Genomic DNA, 21,290 nt, shown 5'->3' on the forward strand with positions numbered 1-21,290 from the left:
GTGGCTTTCCAATTTTCCCACCACCATTTATTGAAGAGGCTTTCTTTCCTTCATTGTGTGTTTTATGGCTCCTTTATCAAAAATTATTTGCCCATATACAGGTGGTTTTATTTCTGGGTTCTCAATTCTGTTCCTTTAATCAGTGCATCTGTTTTTTCTGCCAATAGCATGCTATTTTGATTATTGTAGCTCTGTAGTATAATTTAAAGACAGGTACTGTGATACCACTGGCTTTGTTCTTTTTTTCTCAGGATTGCTTTGGCTATTTGGGGTCTTTTGTGGTTCTACAAATCTGATGATTTTTTAAAGCCATTTCTTTAAAAATGACACTGGGATTTTGATGGGGATTGCTTTAAATCTGTATATTGTTTTAAATAATGCAAACATTTTAACTATGTTGATTCTTCCAGTCAATGAACACAATATCTCTCCATTTTATTTTTTCAATCCTTTTAATAATATTTTGTAGATTTCAGTATATAGATCTTTTGCATCCTTTGTTAATTCCTAGGTATTTTATGATTTTTCTTGCAATTGCGAAAGGAATTTTTTTCTTTCATTTTTATTTCTGAAGTTTCATTTTCGTATTAGGAAAGCAGTAGATTTTTGAACATTGATTTTGCACACTGCAACTTTACCGTATTTGTTTATTGCTTCTAATAGTTTTTTGTGGAGTCTTTAGAATTTTGTATAGAAAGAATCATGTCATCTGCAAACAGTAGCACTTTTATTTCTTCCTTCCCGGTTTGGATGCCCTTTATTGCTTTCTCTTGCCTGATGGCTCTGGCTAGGACATTTAGAACTATGCTGAGTAAAAGTGATGAGAGTGGATATCCCTCTCTTGTCCCTGATCTCAAGTAGAACGCTTGTGGTTTTTGCCCACTGAATATGATGTTGGCTATAGGTTCATCATATATGGCCTTTATTTTGTTGAGGTGTGATCCCTCTGTTCCCTCTTTGCTGAGAGTTTTTGTCATAAATGGGTGCTGGATTTTATTGAATGCTTTTTCTATCTCTAATGATAGATACAATGATATTAGACCTCTGCAGGATACAAATGGATATATGATACCTGAATAGAACAAAATGCTGTCTGAAAAGACATATGATACATGTATACTATACTTTTAAACTTTGTGAGGATAAGGACTAATTTTGTCTAATTAATCATTGAATCCCTAGCACTGTATCCAGTACACACAGTAGATTTTTAATATATATATTTGTTGACTGACTGACGAATGACCAAAACTCTTTTTCATAGGTCTTTCTGTATTTAATTTTCCCATAGTTACTTATCTAGGACTGTACTACCAGATGAACAATTTTTACCCAGCTTATTGAAAGGAACATTTATAAAAATGGAAATCTTAAGATTTTAATTTATTTGACAGTCATTTAGATTAATAATTATTGATGTCTGAGTGAGTAACATCACCAATGGAGAAAGCGAGTAACCAAAAAATGTGGTTGAACATGCTGTGTGCAGTTAGAAATTTGTTACAGAGCAAGGTGACTTTTGCTTGTATAGATATATAGATGTACAATATAAGCATGTTATAGTAGTCTTTGAATTATTTTTGTGAGGTAAAAGTTCTGTTTATTCATTGTACTCTCAATGCTAGGCACTGTAGAGGATATAAAAGGACCTAATTACTGTTTGTGACCTTAAGGAACTTACATATTATGCCACATTTTTCTGGGCATTTTGAAATGATATAGTCTGAGGTATTATATAGAGAATGTGACAGAACTTTAAACAATTTCTTTACTTGAATTGATTTGTATTTTAGGATATGTTAAAAATGTCAGATTATTTTTAGGGATTCAACTTTCATTTTCTTCCCTTTTTAAGCAAGAGACCATGGAATCAAATGCTATTTAATTTAGGTAATATGCTTTTCCTTTTAATACCCTCCTAAATAAGGAGACAGTTTTATATTTTATTTGTAAAAGAATAGAGGTTCATTCCATTTGTTACCATTTTATTTGTGTCACCTTGCTGAAACAAGGCCTTAGGAGAGGCTGGATTCACAGAAGTCTGTCCTTGAACCTCCTCAGTCTGTCTCAGCTGTACCTGCTGATGCTGGCAATACCTCTTGGTTGAATGATGACCCCACTGGGAGGAGAGCTTCTATTACAACACTTGGATTGAAAAATACTTGCTGTAGTTCACCTTCTCAGGAAATGCCTTAGATCCTGGCACTTTTCTTTTGGATTTTGTTTAAAAAAATGCTGCTTTCCTGATAGTGGGCCATTGTATTTATCTAAATTCTTTTATCTTTTATTGGCAGTCCATGAAACCAGGATAATTTTGCTAGTACATCTTACTGAAACTGTTTATTCCAGATATATAAGGAAGTTTTTCTTAGACCTTCCCCAATAATGGCAGAAATATGGAGATTCACATTATATTTAGATTCTTCTCATTCTATGTTCTCCCCCTGGTGACCACATTCATATTCGTGCCTTTACCTTATACTTGTATGATAATTACTTCCAAATCTATCTCCTGTACTCAAATGTTTCTGGGCAAACCTCCATTACTGTACCTTGTTTGCACTAGTTCTGTAACTACTAATTTACTTGCTTGTCTTTGACTAGTTTTTAGGGTCCGTTAGGGCAGGGACTACATTCAGTACTCTTCTGGCAGCCAGATATAATGAACAAGAAGATATTTAAATCCTTCTGATAGTTGGTTTTACACTTTGTTAGTGCTGTTCTATTCAATATTTCAGATCTGTCTTCTAGAATGCGCCCCTTTTGGGGTGTCAGGTTAAGTCTGAAGTGTATCCCTCAGCAGTTCCGCCTAGCCTAGTCTTGAACTCCAACCTCTCTTCCCAGAACTAAGCAGCTGGCTGCTGAAGTGTCTGCTCAGCTCTTTGGCATCCCAGCTGTTGCTGTGAGCTAGGTTTTGAAATCACTTCCTATGCTTACACAGTTTAGGATTGATAAACTCCTCTACAACAGTTTATGCACGGATTTTTGGGCTCACTTCCATGTGATGTCTTCCTCTTTGAGCTGTACTTCCCTCAAATCCTAGATGCTTTGGCCTTCTCAGACTCCAGCCTTAGTCTCTTTAGTCTAGGACTTCCACTTTTTATTTCTCTATGTTGTGAATGGACACATATCCTTAAAGAAAAAGTCAAGGGTGAATGTGGAGGTCACCTGTTCAGCATCCTTTCTCTTAGAGATCATAACTCATTGGGATCTTCCTGTACTGGTGGTTCTCCAGTGCCCTTTAACGGTTTTATATATTTTTGTCTTTTATATTGATTTTGGTGAAAAATTGAGTCTGATGCCTGATATTAGCTCTTTAGTAATGGCTGGCCTGATGTTTATATGCATGCAATAAAAAATTCTATTTTATTTGTTTATTTGTTTATTTTTATTTTTAAATTTATTTATCTTTAGAGATGAAGGGAAGGAGAGAAGGAGAGAAATATCAATGTATGGTTGCCTCTCGTGAGTCCCCTGCTGTGAACTGGCCTGCAACCCAGGCATGTACCCTGACTGAGAATGGAACCGCGATTGTGTGGTTCGCAGGCCCGCGCTCAATCCACTGAGCTACACCAGCCAGGGCTGTTTATTTTTATTGAGGTCAAATTCATATAACAAAATCCACCATATCAAAGCATATACGTCAGTGTAACTTAGTATATTCAAGTGTTGTGTGTGCATACATTTTTAATTTATACAATGATAGTAGTACATTGTAGCTCTTGTTCTTTGTCTCATTTTCACTTAACAGTATGCTTTAAGAATTTTTCATATTTTTATTAATTATTATTAATAATTGCACAGTATGCATTTTCATTTATTCGTTTCTCTTACATAGACTCCTGTTTTGATCTCCAGCTTTCCATTGATTACACTGTATTACAGTTAATAAGAATTTGTTCTTGATTCTTTTGTCCTTAAGCAAGTAGGTTGTGTGGAGCCTCTTATTAAAATTTGATTTCAAAATTTGTAGTTTGATTCATTATCTTGAGATATGCTGGGGAAATTGATACTTGGAAATTCATGGGCTTTTTGGAATCATTCTAGTCCTCAAAGTTCTCCCCCTCAGATCTATTTTGATACCAATCTAGTTTTTTCAGCAAATCTGAACATCTCTGAACACAGTGTACTTTGCCAGATGAAGGGTTGGTAGCACTCTCCATTCCACCTCTCAATGTCTTGGTTGCTTATGTATATAAATATATGTGGAAAAATTTGATGGTTAGAAACATTCTACAGTACCTCCTAGTGGCAGTATTCTGCAGTTCACTGAAAGTCTGTGACTTAAGATTATGATAGGATGCAGCACTAAATATTTAGTGCTAAACTCAATTGGATGTTTCAAACTGCTTTTTCCACTTAAATATTTAGCTCTGTGACTTTGGGCAAGTTACTTAACCTGTCAGAGCGTCAGTCCTACATCTGTATAATGAGAACAATAACAGAGTAGTTGTTGGATTCAATTTAAAGAGGATAAGGTAATGGAAAATACAATACTTATCACAGTTCTGGGACATGTTACGTGCATAGTAATGATAGGTAGACTGTAGATTATATTTTATCTCATTTCCTTTGAGTACTAAATGCATTTTGTGGTTATACTGCTTATTTGGAATCCTAAAAATATGATACCTTTTATTATGTTAATCAGTTACTTCCTTTTCCACCCATTAAGTATAAATTTATAGAGAACAGAGATTTTTCGGAATCCAGCTTAGTTTGCCTTTGTTGAAGATTAAATTAAGGATACATTTTGAACACAGTGAGAACTTCAACAAAGGAAATAGAAAATATAAGTATCAAATAGTCACAGAACTGAAGAATACAATAACTGAACAGAAAAATGCACTACAGGGATTCAGCAGCAAACTAGATGAAGCAGAAGAAAGGATCAGTGAACTCAAACCCAGGGAAGTGGAACTCATCCAATCNTTACTTCCTTTTCCACCCATTAAGTATAAATTTATAGAGAACAGAGATTTTTCGGAATCCAGCTTAGTTTGCCTTTGTTGAAGATTAAATTAAGGATACATTTTGAACACAGTGAGAACTTCAACAAAGGAAATAGAAAATATAAGTATCAAATAGTCACAGAACTGAAGAATACAATAACTGAACTGAAAAATGCACTACAGGGATTCAGCAGCAGACTAGATGAAGCAGAAGAAAGGATCAGTGAACTCAAACCCAGGGAAGTGGAACTCATCCAATCAGAAAAGTAAAAAGAATAAAAAAAAAACAAGGGTAGATTATGGTGCTTATAAGACAACATCAGGCAGACTCACATCCTCAGTATAGGTGTCGGTTTTTCTCTGTGTGGCAGTTTTTAACTTACTAGTTTTTAAAATCAGTACTTTTTAATGGACAACTTGACCAAAATCTGTCACAGAATGTTGAGACTCATTAAACAAAGTTTTATGAGAGGAAAAAAGGAAAAGAGAAAAAAGGGCCAGAAAACTTATCTGAAGGAACAATGGCCCCAAAATTCCTTAACCAGGGGGAAGGAAAGAGATATACAGGAAACTCAGAGACTTCCAAATAAGAGAAACCCAAATACACCTAAACCAAGACACATTATAATTAAAAATGTCAAAAGTTAAAGATGAGAGCATCTTAAAAGGAGCAAGAAGAAAACAATTTGTATGTATTAGGGAACCCCCAGGTGACTCACAGATTTATCAACAAGATCTTTGCAGGCCAGAGTTAGTGGCACAATGTTCAAAATGCTGAAAGAAAAAAATAGTTTAACCAAGAACACTTTACTTGGCAAACTTATCATTGAGAATTGAAGGAGGGGTAAGGAATTTTCCACACAAGCAAAAGCTAAAAGAGTTCATTATTACTAGATCAGTCTGACAAGAAATATTAAAAGGCCTTCTTTAAGCAGAAAAGGAAGGTTGCTATTGTTACAAGAAAACATGAAAGCTTATATCTCAATAAGGGTGAATATATGAAGAAGGTAGTTGATTAATCATTTTTGAAGCTAGTATGAAGGTTAAAAGACAAGGAAAAATAACTATTGATTAAGGGACATACAAGGTAAAAAATGTAAAATGTGACATCAAAAACATAAAAAGTTTGGTAGGGCAGAGTACAAAGGTAGAGCTTTAGAATGTGTTCAAACTTAATTTGTTTTCAATTTAAAATAGACTGTTATAAATCTAAGTTTATATATAAGCCTCATGGTAACCACAAAGCAAAAACTAGTAATAGATATACAAAAGATGGTCTGAGAAGAATATTAGCATATTATTAAATAAAGTCACCAAAACCAGAAGGGAAGAGAGGAAGAAAGAAGAAAAGAGGAATTGCAAAGCAGCCAGGAAACAATGGACTAAATGACTATAAGTACATACCTGCCATTAATTACTTTAAGTGTAAATGGACTAAATTCTCTAATCAAAAGACTCTGAGTGGCTGAATGGATTAAACAATGAGACCCACCTATATACTACCTATAAGAGACTCACTGGAGATGTAAGGACACACACAGACAGAAAGTGAAGGGATGGGAAAAAGTGTTCCATGGAAATGGAAACCAAAAGAAAGCTGGGGTAGACAAAATAGACTTTAAAACAAAGACTGGATTAAGAGATAAAGAGGGGCATTACTTAATGATAAAGGGATCAGTCAACAAGAAGATGTAACATTTGCAAATATTTATGCAGCCCAAATAGGAGCACCTAAATGTACAAAGCATATATTAACAAACCTAAAGGGAGGAGTTATATATAGCAGCACAGTAATCATAGGGAGTGTAAATGCTCCACTTATATCAATAGATAGATAATCCAGACAGAAAATCAAAAGGAAACATTGGCCTTAAATGACACATTAGCCTGTATGACCTTAACAAGATATACAGACCATTTCATTTAAAAGCAGTAGTTTACATGGAACCATAAATGACCTTAAATAGCTGTGGCAATTTTGAGAAAGAAGAACAAAGTGGGAGAGATCGCAATACCTGATATTAAACTACATCACAAGGCCACTGTAATCAAAACTGTTACTGGCACAGGAACAGACATGCAGACCAATGGAATAGAATAGAGAGCCCAGAAATAAACCCAACTATTTATGGTCAGTTAATATTCGACAAAGGGGGAAGAAGCATAAAATGGAGCAAAAATAGCCTCTTCAACAAATGGTTTTGGGAGATCTGGACAGCTACATGCAAAAAAAAAAGAAAGAAACTCAACCACCAACCTACACTATACACAAAAATAAATTCAAGATGGATAAAAGACTTAAATATAAGTGTGACACCATAAAAGTCCTAGAGGAGAATATAGGAAGGGAAATCTCAGATATTCTGTGCAGTTGTATTTTCACTGGAAAATATGTGTCCCCTAGAGCAGGCATGTCAAACTCATTTTCACCAGGGGCCACATCAGCCTCATGGTTGCCTTCAAGGTGCCAAATGTAGAGCTCATTGCCCCTAGTTAAGGAGTAGTTACATTTATACAGTCCTAAAATTGCATTCAGCCCTTTAAAGGCAACTGCGAGGCTGATGTGGTCCTCAGTGAAAATGAGTTTGATACTCCTGCCCTAGAACAAGAGACATAAAGGAAAGAATAAACATATGGGATCTCATGAAAATAAAAAGCTTTACTTGGCTGAAGAAAACAGCATTAAAATGAAAAGAGAACCAACTGTCTGGGAAAACATATTTGCAAATGATACCTCAGACGAGTTTGATCTACAAAATATATAAAGAACTCATACAATTCCATTCCAGGAAGACAAACAACCCAATTAATAAATGGGTAAAGGACTTGAATAGACACTTCTCCAAAGAGGACATACAGAGGGCCCAAAGACATATGAAAAGATGCTCAGTATCACTAGCCATCAGAGAGATGCAAATTAAAACTACAATGAGATACCACTTCATACTGGTGAGAATGACTATCATAAACAAATCAACAAACAAGTGTTGGAGAGATTGTGGAGAAAAGGGAACCCTAGTGCACTGTTGGTGGGAATGCAGACCGGTGTAGCCACTGTGGAAAACAGTATGGAATATACTCCTAAAGCTAAAAATGGAATTGCATTTTGACCCAGCAGTGCCTCTGTAGGGATTATACCCTAAGAATCCTGAAACACCATTCAAGAGACCTAGGCACCCCAGTGTTCATAGCAGCAAAATTCACAATAGCCAAGTGCTGGAAGTAACCTAAGTGCCCATCAGTCAATGAGTGGATCAAATAACTGTGGTACATATACACAATGGAAAACTATGCAGCAGAAAGAAGGAGCTCCTACCATTCAAGACAGAAGTCGAGAGTCCTATGCTAAGTGAAATAAGCCAGGTGGTGAAAGAGAAAGACCATATGATTTCAACTGTAAGTGGAACCTAATCAACAAAACAAACAAGCAAGCAAAATACAACCAGAGACACTGAAAGAAAGAACAATCTGACATTAACCAGAGAAGAGGAGGGAGAGGGGTAATAAGGGATAATGGAGGGGGGATCAGGGAACATGTGTGAAGGACACATGGACAAAGCTAAAGGAAGTGGGGGCATGGTGGGGTGAAAGTGGAGACAATTGTACTTGAACAACAGTAAAAAAAATGAAAGCAGTAACATGCACATTCTTCTCAAGCATACATCTAACATTTTCCAGAATAGATTATATGTTAGGTCACAGTCCTAGTAAATTAAAAAAAAACTGAAATCATACCAAGCTGCTTTTCTGACCCCACTTGGTATGGAACTAGAAATCAATTACAAGAAGAAAACTGGAATATTCACATACATGTAGAGATAAACAACATGGTACTGAACAAGCAAGAAGTCAAAAGAAAAGTATTTTGCTACAAAGGAACGTGGAAATACAACATATCAAAACATGTGGGGTGCAGGAAAAGCAGTTCTGAAATGAAAGTTCATAGTGATAAATGTATACTTCAAGGAGCAAAAGAATCTAAAACAACTTTACAACTCAAGGAGCTACAAAAAATGAAGCTCAGTTAGTAGAAGGAAGGAAACAAGAAAGATTGGAGTGAAATAAGTGAAATAGATCAGTGATTTTCAACTTTTTTCATCTCTTGGCATACATAAACTAATTACTAAAATTCAGTGGCACACCAAAAAGTACATTTTTTGCTGATCTGACAAAAAAATAGGTATACTGGTAATTTTGATTCATTCACACAAAATGGCTGTTTTTGTGTTGGCTGTTGTCATGTTGGCTGTTGTCCTTTTTTATCTCACAATGTAAGGGAAAAGAGGTCATCATTATTTCTGACTAAACAGTCAGGTATTGCCCATTTAGAAACTTTTTGTAGCACATTGAAAAATCACTGAAAGTGACTAAAAGTAGAAAAGATATATGAAATTAGGAGCTGATGTTTTGAAAAGATAAACAAAATTGATAAACCTTTACTAGACTCACAAGGAAAAAGAGGACTCAAATAAAACCAGAAATGAAAGAGGAGACATTACAACTGATACCATAGGAATACACAGGATCTTAAGAGTCTACTATGAATACTTATACAACAAATTTGACAACCCAGAAGGTGGTAAATTTCTAGAAACATACAGCTTACCGAGACTGAATCATGAAGAAAACAAAATCTGAACAGACCAATTACTAGTAAGATTTTTGAATCAGTTATCAAAAGCCTCCCAACAAACAAAAGTCCAAAAAGACCAAGTTGCTTCACTGGTGAGTTTTATCAAATATCAAAGGAAAATTAATACCAGTTCTCTGAAAATCTTCCAAAAAATAGGAGAGAATGCTTCCAAACTAATTTTACAAAGTCAGTATCACCCTGATACCAAACCAGATGAGGTCTCCTCAAGAAAACAATTACAGACCAATATCCCTGATGAACATAAACACAGAAATCCTCAACAAAATATTAGCAAACTGAGTTCAATAATACATTAAAAGGACTATAGAACATGATAAAGTGGGATTTATGGTAAGGCATATAAGGATGGTTCAACATTGGCAGATCAATCACTATGATACATTACCAACACATTACAAAAATGAAAGATAAAAATCGTATGGTTATCTTAATAGATGGAGAAAAAGCATTTGAGAAAATTCAACATTTATAATAACTCTCAAGAAAGTTGGTGTAGGGAAATTTACTTAACCTAATAAAGGCTGGAAGATGGAAAGTAAAAAGATGGAAGTGAAACTGCCTCTATTTGTAGATGATATGTTACACATAGAAAACCCTAAAGACTGCATCAAAAAACTCTTAGAACTAATAATTAAGTAAAGTTGAAGGACACAAAGTCAATATACAAAAATTTGATGCATTTCTATACATAAATAAATGTTGGAAAGAGAAATTAAGAAAATGACACTATTTTAATAAAAATAATAAAATACCTAGGAATAAATTAATCAAGGAGGTGAAAGACCTGTATACTGAAAACATTAAAGAATAAAATTGAAGACACAAGTAATGAAAAGGTGTTCATTCCATTTTCACGGATTAGAAGAATTAATATCAGTGAAAATCCACAGCACTGAAAGCAATGTACAGATTTAATGCAATCCCCCCAAAATTCCAATGATATTTTCACAGAAGTAGAACAAAAAATCTTAAAATATGTATGGAACTACAGAGGACCCCAAATAGCCAAAGCAATCTGGAGAAAGAAAAACAGCTGGAGGCATGGCACTCCCTGACTTCAAACTATATTACAAAGTAATAGTAATCAGAACTGTATGGTATCTGTGTAAAAACAGACACATAGAACAGTGGAACAGAACTGATAGCCCAGAAATAAATGCACATACATATTGTCAATTAATTTATGCCAAAGAAGCCAGTCTCTTTAATAAATGTTGGGAGAACTAGTTAGTCACATATTTTAAAAAATGAAACTGGATCCTTGTCTCACACCATACACAAAAAATCAACTCAAAATGGATTTAAACTTGAACAGAAGATCAGAAAACAAAATTTCGAGAAGAAGACATAAGCAGTAAGCTTCTTGACATTAGTCTTGTCAATGATCCTTTGAATCTGACACCAAAAACAGGCATCAAAGGCAAAAATAGACAAGTGAGACTACATCAGACTGAAAAGCTCCTGCACAGCAAGGGAAGCCATCAGCTTCCCTTGATGAAAAAATGAAAAGACAATCTGCTGAATGGGAGAAAATATTTGCATATCATATATTTGATAAGGGGTTAGTATTAAAAAGTACAGTCACACCTTGGTACTGCTCATCAGCTTTAGAACTCATCAGACCCCGTACTCGTTGCATTTTGATGAGAAAAGAATGTTTCAGCACTCCACACTTGCTTGGGACTTGTTACACTTGCTAGAACTTACATGAGTCCCCATGCTGCACTGCAAGAGAAAATGCTTCATCATTCGTTGCTTGCTGGGGGCTCAGTTTTGACACTTGTCACTAGTTCCAGAATGAACTAATGACGAGTATTGAGGTACAACTGTAGAAAGAATTCATACAACTCAGCAAGAAAACCAAATAACCCAATTAAAAATGGGCAAAATTCTTCAATACACACACACACTGCCATCAGGTACATGAAGAGATGCTTAACATCACTAATTATCAGGAAAATGCAAATCAAAACCACAAGACACCATTTCACATCTGTTAGAATGGCTCTTATCAAAAGACAAAAAATTACAAGCCTGGGTGAGGATATAGAGGAAAGGGAATCCCTCACTGTTAGCAGGAATGTAAATTGATACAGCTGCTATGGAAAAAAGTGTGGAGGTTCTTCAGAAAATTAAAAATGGAACTACCATATGATTTAGTATGATATTTCTGGATATTTGTCTGAAGAAAGAAAGTGCTAAGTCAAAGAAATATTTGCCACCTCATGTTCATTGCAACATTATTTACAATAGACAAGATATGGAAACAACTGAAGTGTTCATCAGTGGATGAATGAATAAAGAATATATGGAGTATATGCATACAATGAAATATTAGTCATAAAAAGGAATGAAATCCTGCCATTTGTGACAACATGCATTGGACCTTGAGGGCATTGTGCTAAGTGAAATAAGTCGGACAATAAAAACAAACACAGTATGTTTTCACTTATATGTAGAATCTGAAATTCAACAAAATGCTGTTTTGATTACTATGGCCTTATAGTTTGATATTAGGTGGCGTGATTTCTCCAACTTTGGTCTTTCTCGGAGTTGCTGTTGCTATGTGGAGCCTTTTGTGGTTCCACATAAATTTTTGAGATATTCTAGTTCTGCGAAATACATTATTGGAGTCTTGATAGGAATTGTATTGAATCTATAGATTGCTTTGGGTAGTATGGATATTTTAATGATGTTGATTCTTCCTATCCATAAGCACAGTATGTGCTTTCTGTTATTTGTATCTTCTTCAATTTCTTTCTTCAGTGTCCTTTAATTTTCCAAGTATAGGTCTTTTACATAATTGATTAGGTGTATACCTAGGTATGTTATTCTTTTTGAAGCAGTTGTGAATGGGATGGTTTTCTTAATTTCCCTCTCTGTTAGTCATTATTGGCGTATAAAAATGCAACTGATTTCTGGATGTTAATTTTGTATCCTGCTACTTCGCTGAATTCATTTTTCTAATGGTTTCTTGGTGGAATCTTTGCAGTTGTCTGTGTACAATATCATATCATCTGTGAATAATGACAGTTTTACTACTTCCTTTTCAATATGGATGCCTTTTATTTCTTCTTGTCGGATTGCTGTGGCTAGGGCATCCAGTACTATGTTGAATAAGAGAGGTGAAAGCGAATATCACTGTCTTTTTTCCAGTCTTAAGGGGAACAGTTGTAGTTTTTGCCCATTGAGTATGATGCTGGCAGTGGGCTTATCATATATGGCCTTTATTATGTTTAGATGTTCCCTCTATTCACATTTTGCTGAGAGTTTTGATCATAAATCAATGCTGGACTTTATCAAAGGCCTTTTCTGCATCTAATGATATGATAATGTGGTTTTTATCCTTCATTTTGTTTATGTGGTGAATCACATTTAATTGACTTATGAATGTTGTACCAACCTCGCATTCCCAGAATAAATCCCACTTGATCATGGTGTATGATCTTTTTGATGCATTGCTGTATTCAGTGTGCTAATATTTTGTTGAGGATTTCAGCATGTATGAACATCAGAGACATTGGCCTATAATTTTCTTTGTAATGTCTTTATCTGGTTTTGGAATTAGGATATTACTGGCCTTGTAAAATGAGTTTGGAAATCTTCTCTCCTCTTGAATTTTATAAAATAGTTTGAGAAGGAGAGGTGTTAGTTCTTAGATTGTTTGGTAAAATTCACCTGTGAAGCCATCTGGTCCAGAGCTTTTGTTTGTTGGAGGTTTTTGATGACTGCTTCAGTTTCACTATGTGTAATCTGTCTATTAAGATTCTCTGATTCTTCCTGATTTAGTTTTGGAAGATTTTATGTTTCTAGGAATTTATCGATTTTGTCCAGGTTGTCCAGTTTGTTGGCATATAGTTGTACATAATATTTTCTTTCTTCTTTCCATAATATTTTCTTAACAATCCTTTGTATTTTTTTGGTGTCAGTTATTTCTCCTCTTTCACTTCTGATTTTATTTATTTGGATCTTTTCTTTTTTTCTTGGTGAATTTGTTTAAAGGTTTGTCAGTCTTGTTTAACTTTTCAAAGCACCAGCTCTTGGATTCATTAATGTTTTATAACATTTTTTTAGACTCTATTTCATTTAGCTCTCTTCTGATCAATTATTTCTTTCCTTCTCCTCACTTTATGCTGTTTGTTGTTATTTTTTAAGTTCCTTTAAGTAGGAAGTTAGATTGTTTGAGCTTTTTCTTTTTTTTTTTTTTTTTTTTTTTTTTTTTGAGATAGGCCTATAATGGTATGAATTTCCCTCTTAGATTGCTTTCCCAGTGTCCCACAGATACTGGCATAAAACAGACACGTAGATCAAAGGGAACATTATAGAGAGCCCAGAAATAAACCCACACCTTTATAGTCAATTAACATTCAACAAGAAAGCAAGCACATACAATGGGCTAAAGATAATTTATTCAATAAATAGTGTTGGGAAAATTAGACAGCTACATGCAGAAAAATGGGACTAGACTATCTTCTTAAACTATACACAGGTTTAAATTCAAAATAGATCAAAGACTTAAATCTTGGACCCGAAACCATAAAAATCCTAGAAGAAAACATAGGCAACAAAATCTTGAATACTGTTCATAGCATTTTTTTATTGGCTATATCTCCCCAGGCCAGGGAAAGAAAAGAAAAAATAAACAAATGGTACTACATCAAACTAAAAAGTTTTTGCACAATAAAGAAAATCAATAATAAAATAAAAAGACAACTGATAGAATGAGAGAACATATTTGCTGATATGTCTAATAAGAGGTCAATATCCAAAATTTATAAAGTACTTAAAAACTCAACACCAAAAAAAACAAATGACCCAATTTAAAAATAAGCAAAGGACTTGAATAGGCACTTCTCTAAGTAGGACATACAGATGGCCAACAGACATATGAAAAGATGCTCAGTATCACTAATCATCAAGAAAAATGCAAATTAAACAACAATGAGATACCATCTCACACCTGTCAGAATGGTAATAATCATCAATAAATCAATAAACAACAAGTGCTTATGAGGATATGGAGAAAGGGGAACCCCTTTTCACTGTTGGTGGGAATGCAGACTGATGCAGCCACTGTGGAAAACAGTATGGAAATACTTAAAAAATAAATTAAAAATCTGCCTTTTGACCCAGTGATCCCACTTGTGGGACTATATCCAAAGGAACCCTAAACACTAATTTGAAAGAACATAAGCACCCCTATGTTCATTGCAGAGTAATTTCCAATCACCAAGATGTGTGAGCAGCCCATGTCCATCAATATATGAGTCGATAAAACAACTGTGGGACTTTTACACAATGGAATTCTACTTGGCCATAAAAAAGAAGAAAATTTTACCCTTTGCAACAGCATGGATAGATCTGGAGAACATTATGCTAAGTGAAATAAGCCAGTTAGAGAAAGATAAGTACCATATGATTTCACTCATAAGTGGAATCTAATGAACAAACTGAACTAACAAGGAGAATAGGGACAGACTCATAGATGGAGAGCAGGATGACAGTTAGTGATGAGGAGGTTAGGGGATGGAGGGGTTGAGCAAAAAGGAAAATGGACTCATGGATGTGGACAACAGTATGGTGCTTGTTGGGGGTTGGGGGGTATAAGAGCACTAAATGGTAATGGGAAAAAAGTGCAATAAAGATGAAATAGAATGTAAAAAAAACCCCTGCAAGTTCATAGATACAGAGAAAAGAGATTGGTGGTTGCTGTAGGCAGGGTGTGATGGTGGGGCAGATGGGCGAAGGGGGTCAAAAAGTATAAACTTCCAGTTATAAATTAAGCCATTGGGCTATAACATGCAGCACGGTGACTGTAGTTAATAATACTGTGTTGCATATTTGAAAGTTGCTTAGTGAGATCTTCAAAATTCTCATAAAAAATTTTTGTGACTGTGTGGTAATGGGTATTAACTACACTAATTGTGGTCATTTTGCAGTATATACATACATGGAATCATATGTTGTTCACCTGAAAGCAGCATTATGTTCTATGTCACTTACACCTCAATAAAAAAACACATTTTGAATTTTTCTCTCTTTTTTAATACCTTTCCCTCTCAGTCTTGAGAAAGGAAACATTTGTATTTAAATTCAGAATTGACTTTGTTGTTTTTTTACAGATAATCGCGATGACTACAGAGACTGCCACTGTGCCTTTTGCTCCTTTCGAGGACACACTGAGATGGGTGTTATTCGGCTGGCAGCAGCAGTTCTCATCCCATGACAAGAAAAGTGAACTGAAACCCTCCTCCAGAGGTACTGGTTCATCGACCTCAAAATCTGTAGCTGGTGCTTCAGATAAAGTTAAAAAGAAACATACTAAGAAGACTGAGTAAATTTACTTTATGAGTTTTAGAAGGCAAAAAAATTCTTATCTACCTGTCAGATTGTGATAAATATTTCTGTTGTAAATGATGTCAAATAAAGATTATATGTAAGGAATGGAGGTGACAAAAAAACTACAACAAACTTCTTTCTGTTTCAGGAGACTCTCCCTTTCCAGATTGTAATTCTTGAGTGTTATGAGCGTATCATGTGAAATTGTTTTTCTAAGTTATACAAAAATATTTTATTGTGGTTATTTTATAGTTTTATATTGATAAAAGCAGGCTAGATGTTTTTAAAGTTAGAGAAAATAAACATACTATCATTGCAAAATTACAAAAACTAAAGTCCTTTTGTTTTATTTAGATACTTTTAAATCTATTTGAGCTTCAGTTCAGCAACATTAAGCTTTTAATTCATATTATCCTATAATTTCTAGATATAGAAAACAATTGCTGTTTCATTTTGAACACTGGGAAGAGTTAACTTACCTAAATCACTTTATATTACAAGTGAAAATAAATTACTAGTTTGTATTTCAGATATAAAAAATTGTATATTTTGTTCACATTAAATGGAAATATCTGAAGTTTTATTAATTTTTTAGTATTTTTTTTCAGTGAGGACATAGTATTAGTCTGAATCTTGAAGTCCTTGTTTATACTGTTTCTTTTTCAAAAGAAAATCTGAGGTGTCATTTTTAATCCTTTACTAATCGTATGTTTTTCTTTGTTTTATTTGAGGAGCTTATGCTTTTTTCTCTCTCCATAGAAACTTATTTCTAACTGTAGGAGAAATTATTCCAGTGATTTACATACTCTTCTTTCTGATCTTTGGTTTGAATACATTGATGGCAGTATCATCACCTTAATGACTCAACAAATAGTATTATTTCAATTTAAAAATTTTCCCTGAATGTCTCTTTTCTAATGGGAACTTTTTAGTTTTCTAGTTGAAATGTCTCTGACTAGTTTGCATATATTTATGTTATATTTTAATCTACACGTACATGTGTATATTATTAATTTTACTTTAAATTAAAAATAATACCCTATGTGAAAATTCTTAGCCCTAATGATAGTTGTTCTTGGGCCTTTGGCAGTAACCAGCTACAGTCTTTGTGGCAGTCCGTCTGAGCGAAGAATGATGACATTAAATCTGGTTCCTTTTAGATTTCTCGCTTTATTTTATAGTTTAAAAGTTCAGTTAGAACTTTAAAACTCTGTGCCTGACATTTCTTCTATCCAGACTATGAATCTGCTGACCTGCAGAGTTAGTGTGTATCAGACATTTTTGGATGGCTAAGAAGTCTTCAAGTCACAATAAAATTAGAAGGGTTCTTTTGTTTGTTTTTGCTAGTTTAAAATACAGACACCATCAGGGACTATACTTTTACTTGCTAAAAATTTTTTTTTGTAGTGGGTAGAACCTTTGACAGCTTTTGGATGCTAAGAAGTTTGTTTTCAGTATTGTGATAAGACATTAAATATTTAAAATTCTTCATTATATTTGATACTCTTGTAGTTGAGAACTGTTCAAAATTAACATGTTACTAATTGTTGACTTAATTTTGAAGTTTGGGTTTGACTATAGTTGAAATATTGTATTAAATACAAATTTATTAAAATAAGTTATTAAGCACCAATGGAGTATTTTTGTGATTTAAAAATGTTTTTCTTGAGTTAGGATTCAGAAGTCATCTGGTGTTTTTGATTGATAGAGCATATATTGAATGATTACCATTCAGATGGGACATTGCTACAAACTTTTAAGGTCTATGCAAGCTTCCTAAAACCTTTAATTCATGTATTGGAGAACATGGCTTAGGCCTGAAACCTCCCACCCTGAATATACCCATGCTGCCTAGAGACTTGCCTAGATTTGCAAAGCAAATTGTTAGACTCCATACCCAACGTGTAGCTCAAATTAGGCCTGTTGATTAGCTTAACACAGCCAATTATTGGTAGCCCTGAGAAAGTCAAGACCTGGTAGATCTCCGTACATAAAAAACAAGAAGCTGACAAGAACATGGGCTGGCTTAACTCAGTGATCTCACACTCTAATAAAATGTGGCCAAATTAGTATCAAATTCTGATGTATTACATCAGTTACTCTTTTTTTTTTTTTTGCTGAGGGTAAAGGCTGAAGAGGAGCCAGATGTGTGGAATGGGTGTATTTCAGTGAAAATTCCAGCTTCCCTATAGGCAGAAGCCAAAAAATAAAGAATGAGAGAAGAGAGACATTTTCTTTTTAGTGTATTTTTTGTTCATTTCTTTCAGGCCTAATACCATTTAATTAAAATCGACTTCAAATCACAAATTAATTACTACTGTGTGATATGTTGGAAATGAAATAATGTTTTGAAGAAAGCCCTCTTCCTCCACTGCTCTTTGGAGTTTATATTTCACCAGTGGAGAGACATATAATAAACAAACAAATATGTTCTTAGGGTGATACTAAAGGTCATGAATAAATATTAAGCAGAATACAAGGATAGAAAGTAATGGAGTTGGAGACGTTAAATAGGATTGCTAAAGAAGGCGTTTCTGTTAAAAATGAATATAATGAGACTTGAAGGGAGCAGCCAGGCAGACTTGTAAGTTTAAGGGTCATTCTGTTTCTTTATAAACTACAGTCAGATTATATATTTTTTCTAAAACTACTGAATCTCGTTTTTTTGTTTTTAAAGATTTTATTTATTTTTAGAGAGAGGAAAGGGAAGGAGAAAGAAACATCAATGTGTGGTTACCTCTCGTGCGCTCCCTAGTGGGGGACCTGGCCTGCAACTCAGGCATGTGCTCTGCCTGGGAATTGAACCAGTGACTGGTTTGCAGGACAGCACTCAATCCAATGAGCCACACTAGCCAGGGCATGAATTGATTTTTCTTGTTAAGTACAATTTCACTCTTGTAGTTTTTAATTTTTTTAGGCTGCTCACTCTTGTTTAACAGACATATCTTTGATAGAATTTATTTTTGTTTTTACAACTTTTTTTCTCTTCAGATAAAATTTGCATACAGGGAAATCTATAAATTGTAAGTGTTCATTTAAAGAGTTTTACACATGCATACAACTATATCCCCTAAACTCCTATCAAGATACAGAGCATTACTAGCACTTTTCCAGTTACCCTCTCTCCCCAAGTAAATATAAATAAAATCATGCAATGTGTTCTCTTTTGCATGACTTTTTTAAAACTCAGCATAATGTTTTTGAAATTCATTTATCTTGTTGCACTTATCGGTAGCTTGTTCATTTTTAATTGCTTGGTAGCATTCTACTATGTGAATACGCCAGTTTGTTTAGCCTATTGATTCACGGCAGGGCTCCTTCTAGTTCGGGATGTTCTGAATAAGCTACTGAGTAAAAAAAAACCCTTCCAGCCTTTCCCCACCCCAAATGGTTGTGCCATTTTATACGCCAGTTCCAGTTGCCCTACATCCTAACAAAGGGTTAGCGTTGTCAAACATTTGAATTTCGTTCATTTTCAGTGCGTGGCTGTCATGTTTGTGGTTTTAATTTGCACTTTCCTGATGTTTAATGATATAGAGCACTTTTTGTGTGTGCTTATTGGCCATTTGTTTATCTTCCTCTGCAAAATGTCTCTTTATATCTTTTGCCCGTATTTCATTGGATTTGTCTTTTCATAATTAAATTGTAGGAATTCTTTATATATCTTGGATATTGATCTTTTGTCAAACAGGTTTTTTTAATGATTATTTTTATTTTATTTTTTATTTATAGTTTATTTTTATTGTATTTTTTGTTACCATTTGTTCCCTTTATACCCTCTTCCACCTTGACCTTCCCCCACACACAATCACCACACTGTTGTCTGTGTCCATGAGTCCTTCCTCTGTTTTGCTGGGTCCTTCCACCCCCAGCACCTCCCGTCTCCCCCACAGCTGTCAGCCTGCTCTCTGTCTTGAATCTGTCTCTATTTTGCTTGTTTCAAACAGGTATTTTGCACTTATTTTCTTTCTGGTCTATGGCTTACCTATTTATTTTTGTGATGATGTCTTTTAATGAGCATAAGTTTTTAATTTTGAAGAAATCTAATTTCCCAATATCTTATTTATAGTTATTGTTTTCTCTGCCTTGAGACATTGTTGCCTACCTCCAAGTCAGGACGCTGCTTGCCCATCTGAGGAGTCTGAAACAAAGGAGCACCTAGCTTTTAGCTTTTCTTCTGAGAAACACTTAAGAGAGAAACACTGTATTGTTTCGTAAATTAATAAGTCTGTTGCTCAGCAAGTCACTTAGATCTAATTTTTTATTCCACTTTTTGAAAATCATTGTACATCTTTTATATCAATAATTTTTTCTGGGCTTGTGCTTCAGATTATCCGTTAAAGGAATTCAGGATTTTCCGTAGGAATCTGCTTCAGGACTTTTTGTACTCAGGCTTGACCTTGGTTTATTGCAGCTCTGCTATTTAAAAGAGGTGGTGAATAAGGATGTGGTAATAAAAGTATTTTTAAAATGAAATAAATTCTCCAAGCTCTGCCTAGGTATGGGGCTGGTTGGGAAGGTGGTGGTCCATATTGAAATATATAACCCATTAGTGCATATCAGTGGTGACAGTGTGGACCAATGGTCTGATAGGAAAACCGGTAGACCTTAAAGGAGTTTCCATGGCAGATTGCCTGGTAACTCATGACAGTACAAAGTTATGTGGCACACAGAATGGAAGGTGGGAACTGTTACTTTCTTTTGCATTTTAAAAGGGGAATTAAGATTTAATTGGGAGCAAGAAAAATTAAGCAATTGGTATGTTGGGATTATCATCAGCAGACAGTGGCTTAGTGTAGGGGAGAGGAAGGAAGGAAGGGATTTATGACAAATTTATTTTTACCTCGATTTAGCTGTAGTATTTTAAAGAGAATCAATTCAATAGTGAATATATATTTTTAATAAATGTTTGTGTAATCATGCTGTTTGACTTAAGAATTCAGCCCAGTCTCAACTAAAATAGACTGTAGACTGAAACCTTTTCTGAGAATAATATAAAATAAAAGAATCTACTACAGTGGCCTATAAGCAGCATTGTTGTGTTAACATCTTAATGAGCTGTGGGAGGAAGTACACAGCATCTTGATTAAATTTTCAAAGGACATTAGGTGTTGTGAAAGCCTGTGATGACAAGAAAAATTAATATGCTTGGAAAAACGATTCAGCTTAAAAATGTATGTATACATCTGGGAAGAATTATGTAAGGCTCAAGCCTAAGGAAACATAGATGCATTTTGTAATAAACTTTGGACAACAAAAATTAATGAAACATTAACATGTCCCAGTCTTTATTCTGAGCAGCCTGACCTTTGCGGGGGGGGTGGGGGGCGGGTTATGCCATTGAG

The 21,290-nt window shown here is 34.6% G+C and overlaps 1 protein-coding gene across 3 annotated transcripts in view; it reads left to right on the top strand.

The window, feature by feature from the left end:
* Window positions 1–17,569, top strand: part of TMEM38B (transmembrane protein 38B) — a 51,431-nt gene extending 33,862 nt beyond the window's left edge. For all 3 annotated transcript variants that reach the window (XM_037035855.1, XM_037035856.1, XM_037035857.1), the window contains exon 6: window positions 15,729–17,569. In XM_037035855.1, the coding sequence (XP_036891750.1) occupies window positions 15,729–15,944 (216 nt within the window). In that variant the 3' untranslated portion in view covers window positions 15,945–17,569. The remainder of the gene's footprint in view (window positions 1–15,728) is intronic.
* The last annotated feature ends 3,721 nt before the right edge of the window (window positions 17,570–21,290 follow it).

The sequence above is a fragment of the Sturnira hondurensis genome, unplaced genomic scaffold (genome assembly GCF_014824575.4).
Source record: "Sturnira hondurensis isolate 20B ecotype Veracruz unplaced genomic scaffold, ASM1482457v3 Scaffold0022566, whole genome shotgun sequence".
NCBI classification, from domain to species: domain Eukaryota; kingdom Metazoa; phylum Chordata; class Mammalia; order Chiroptera; family Phyllostomidae; genus Sturnira; species Sturnira hondurensis.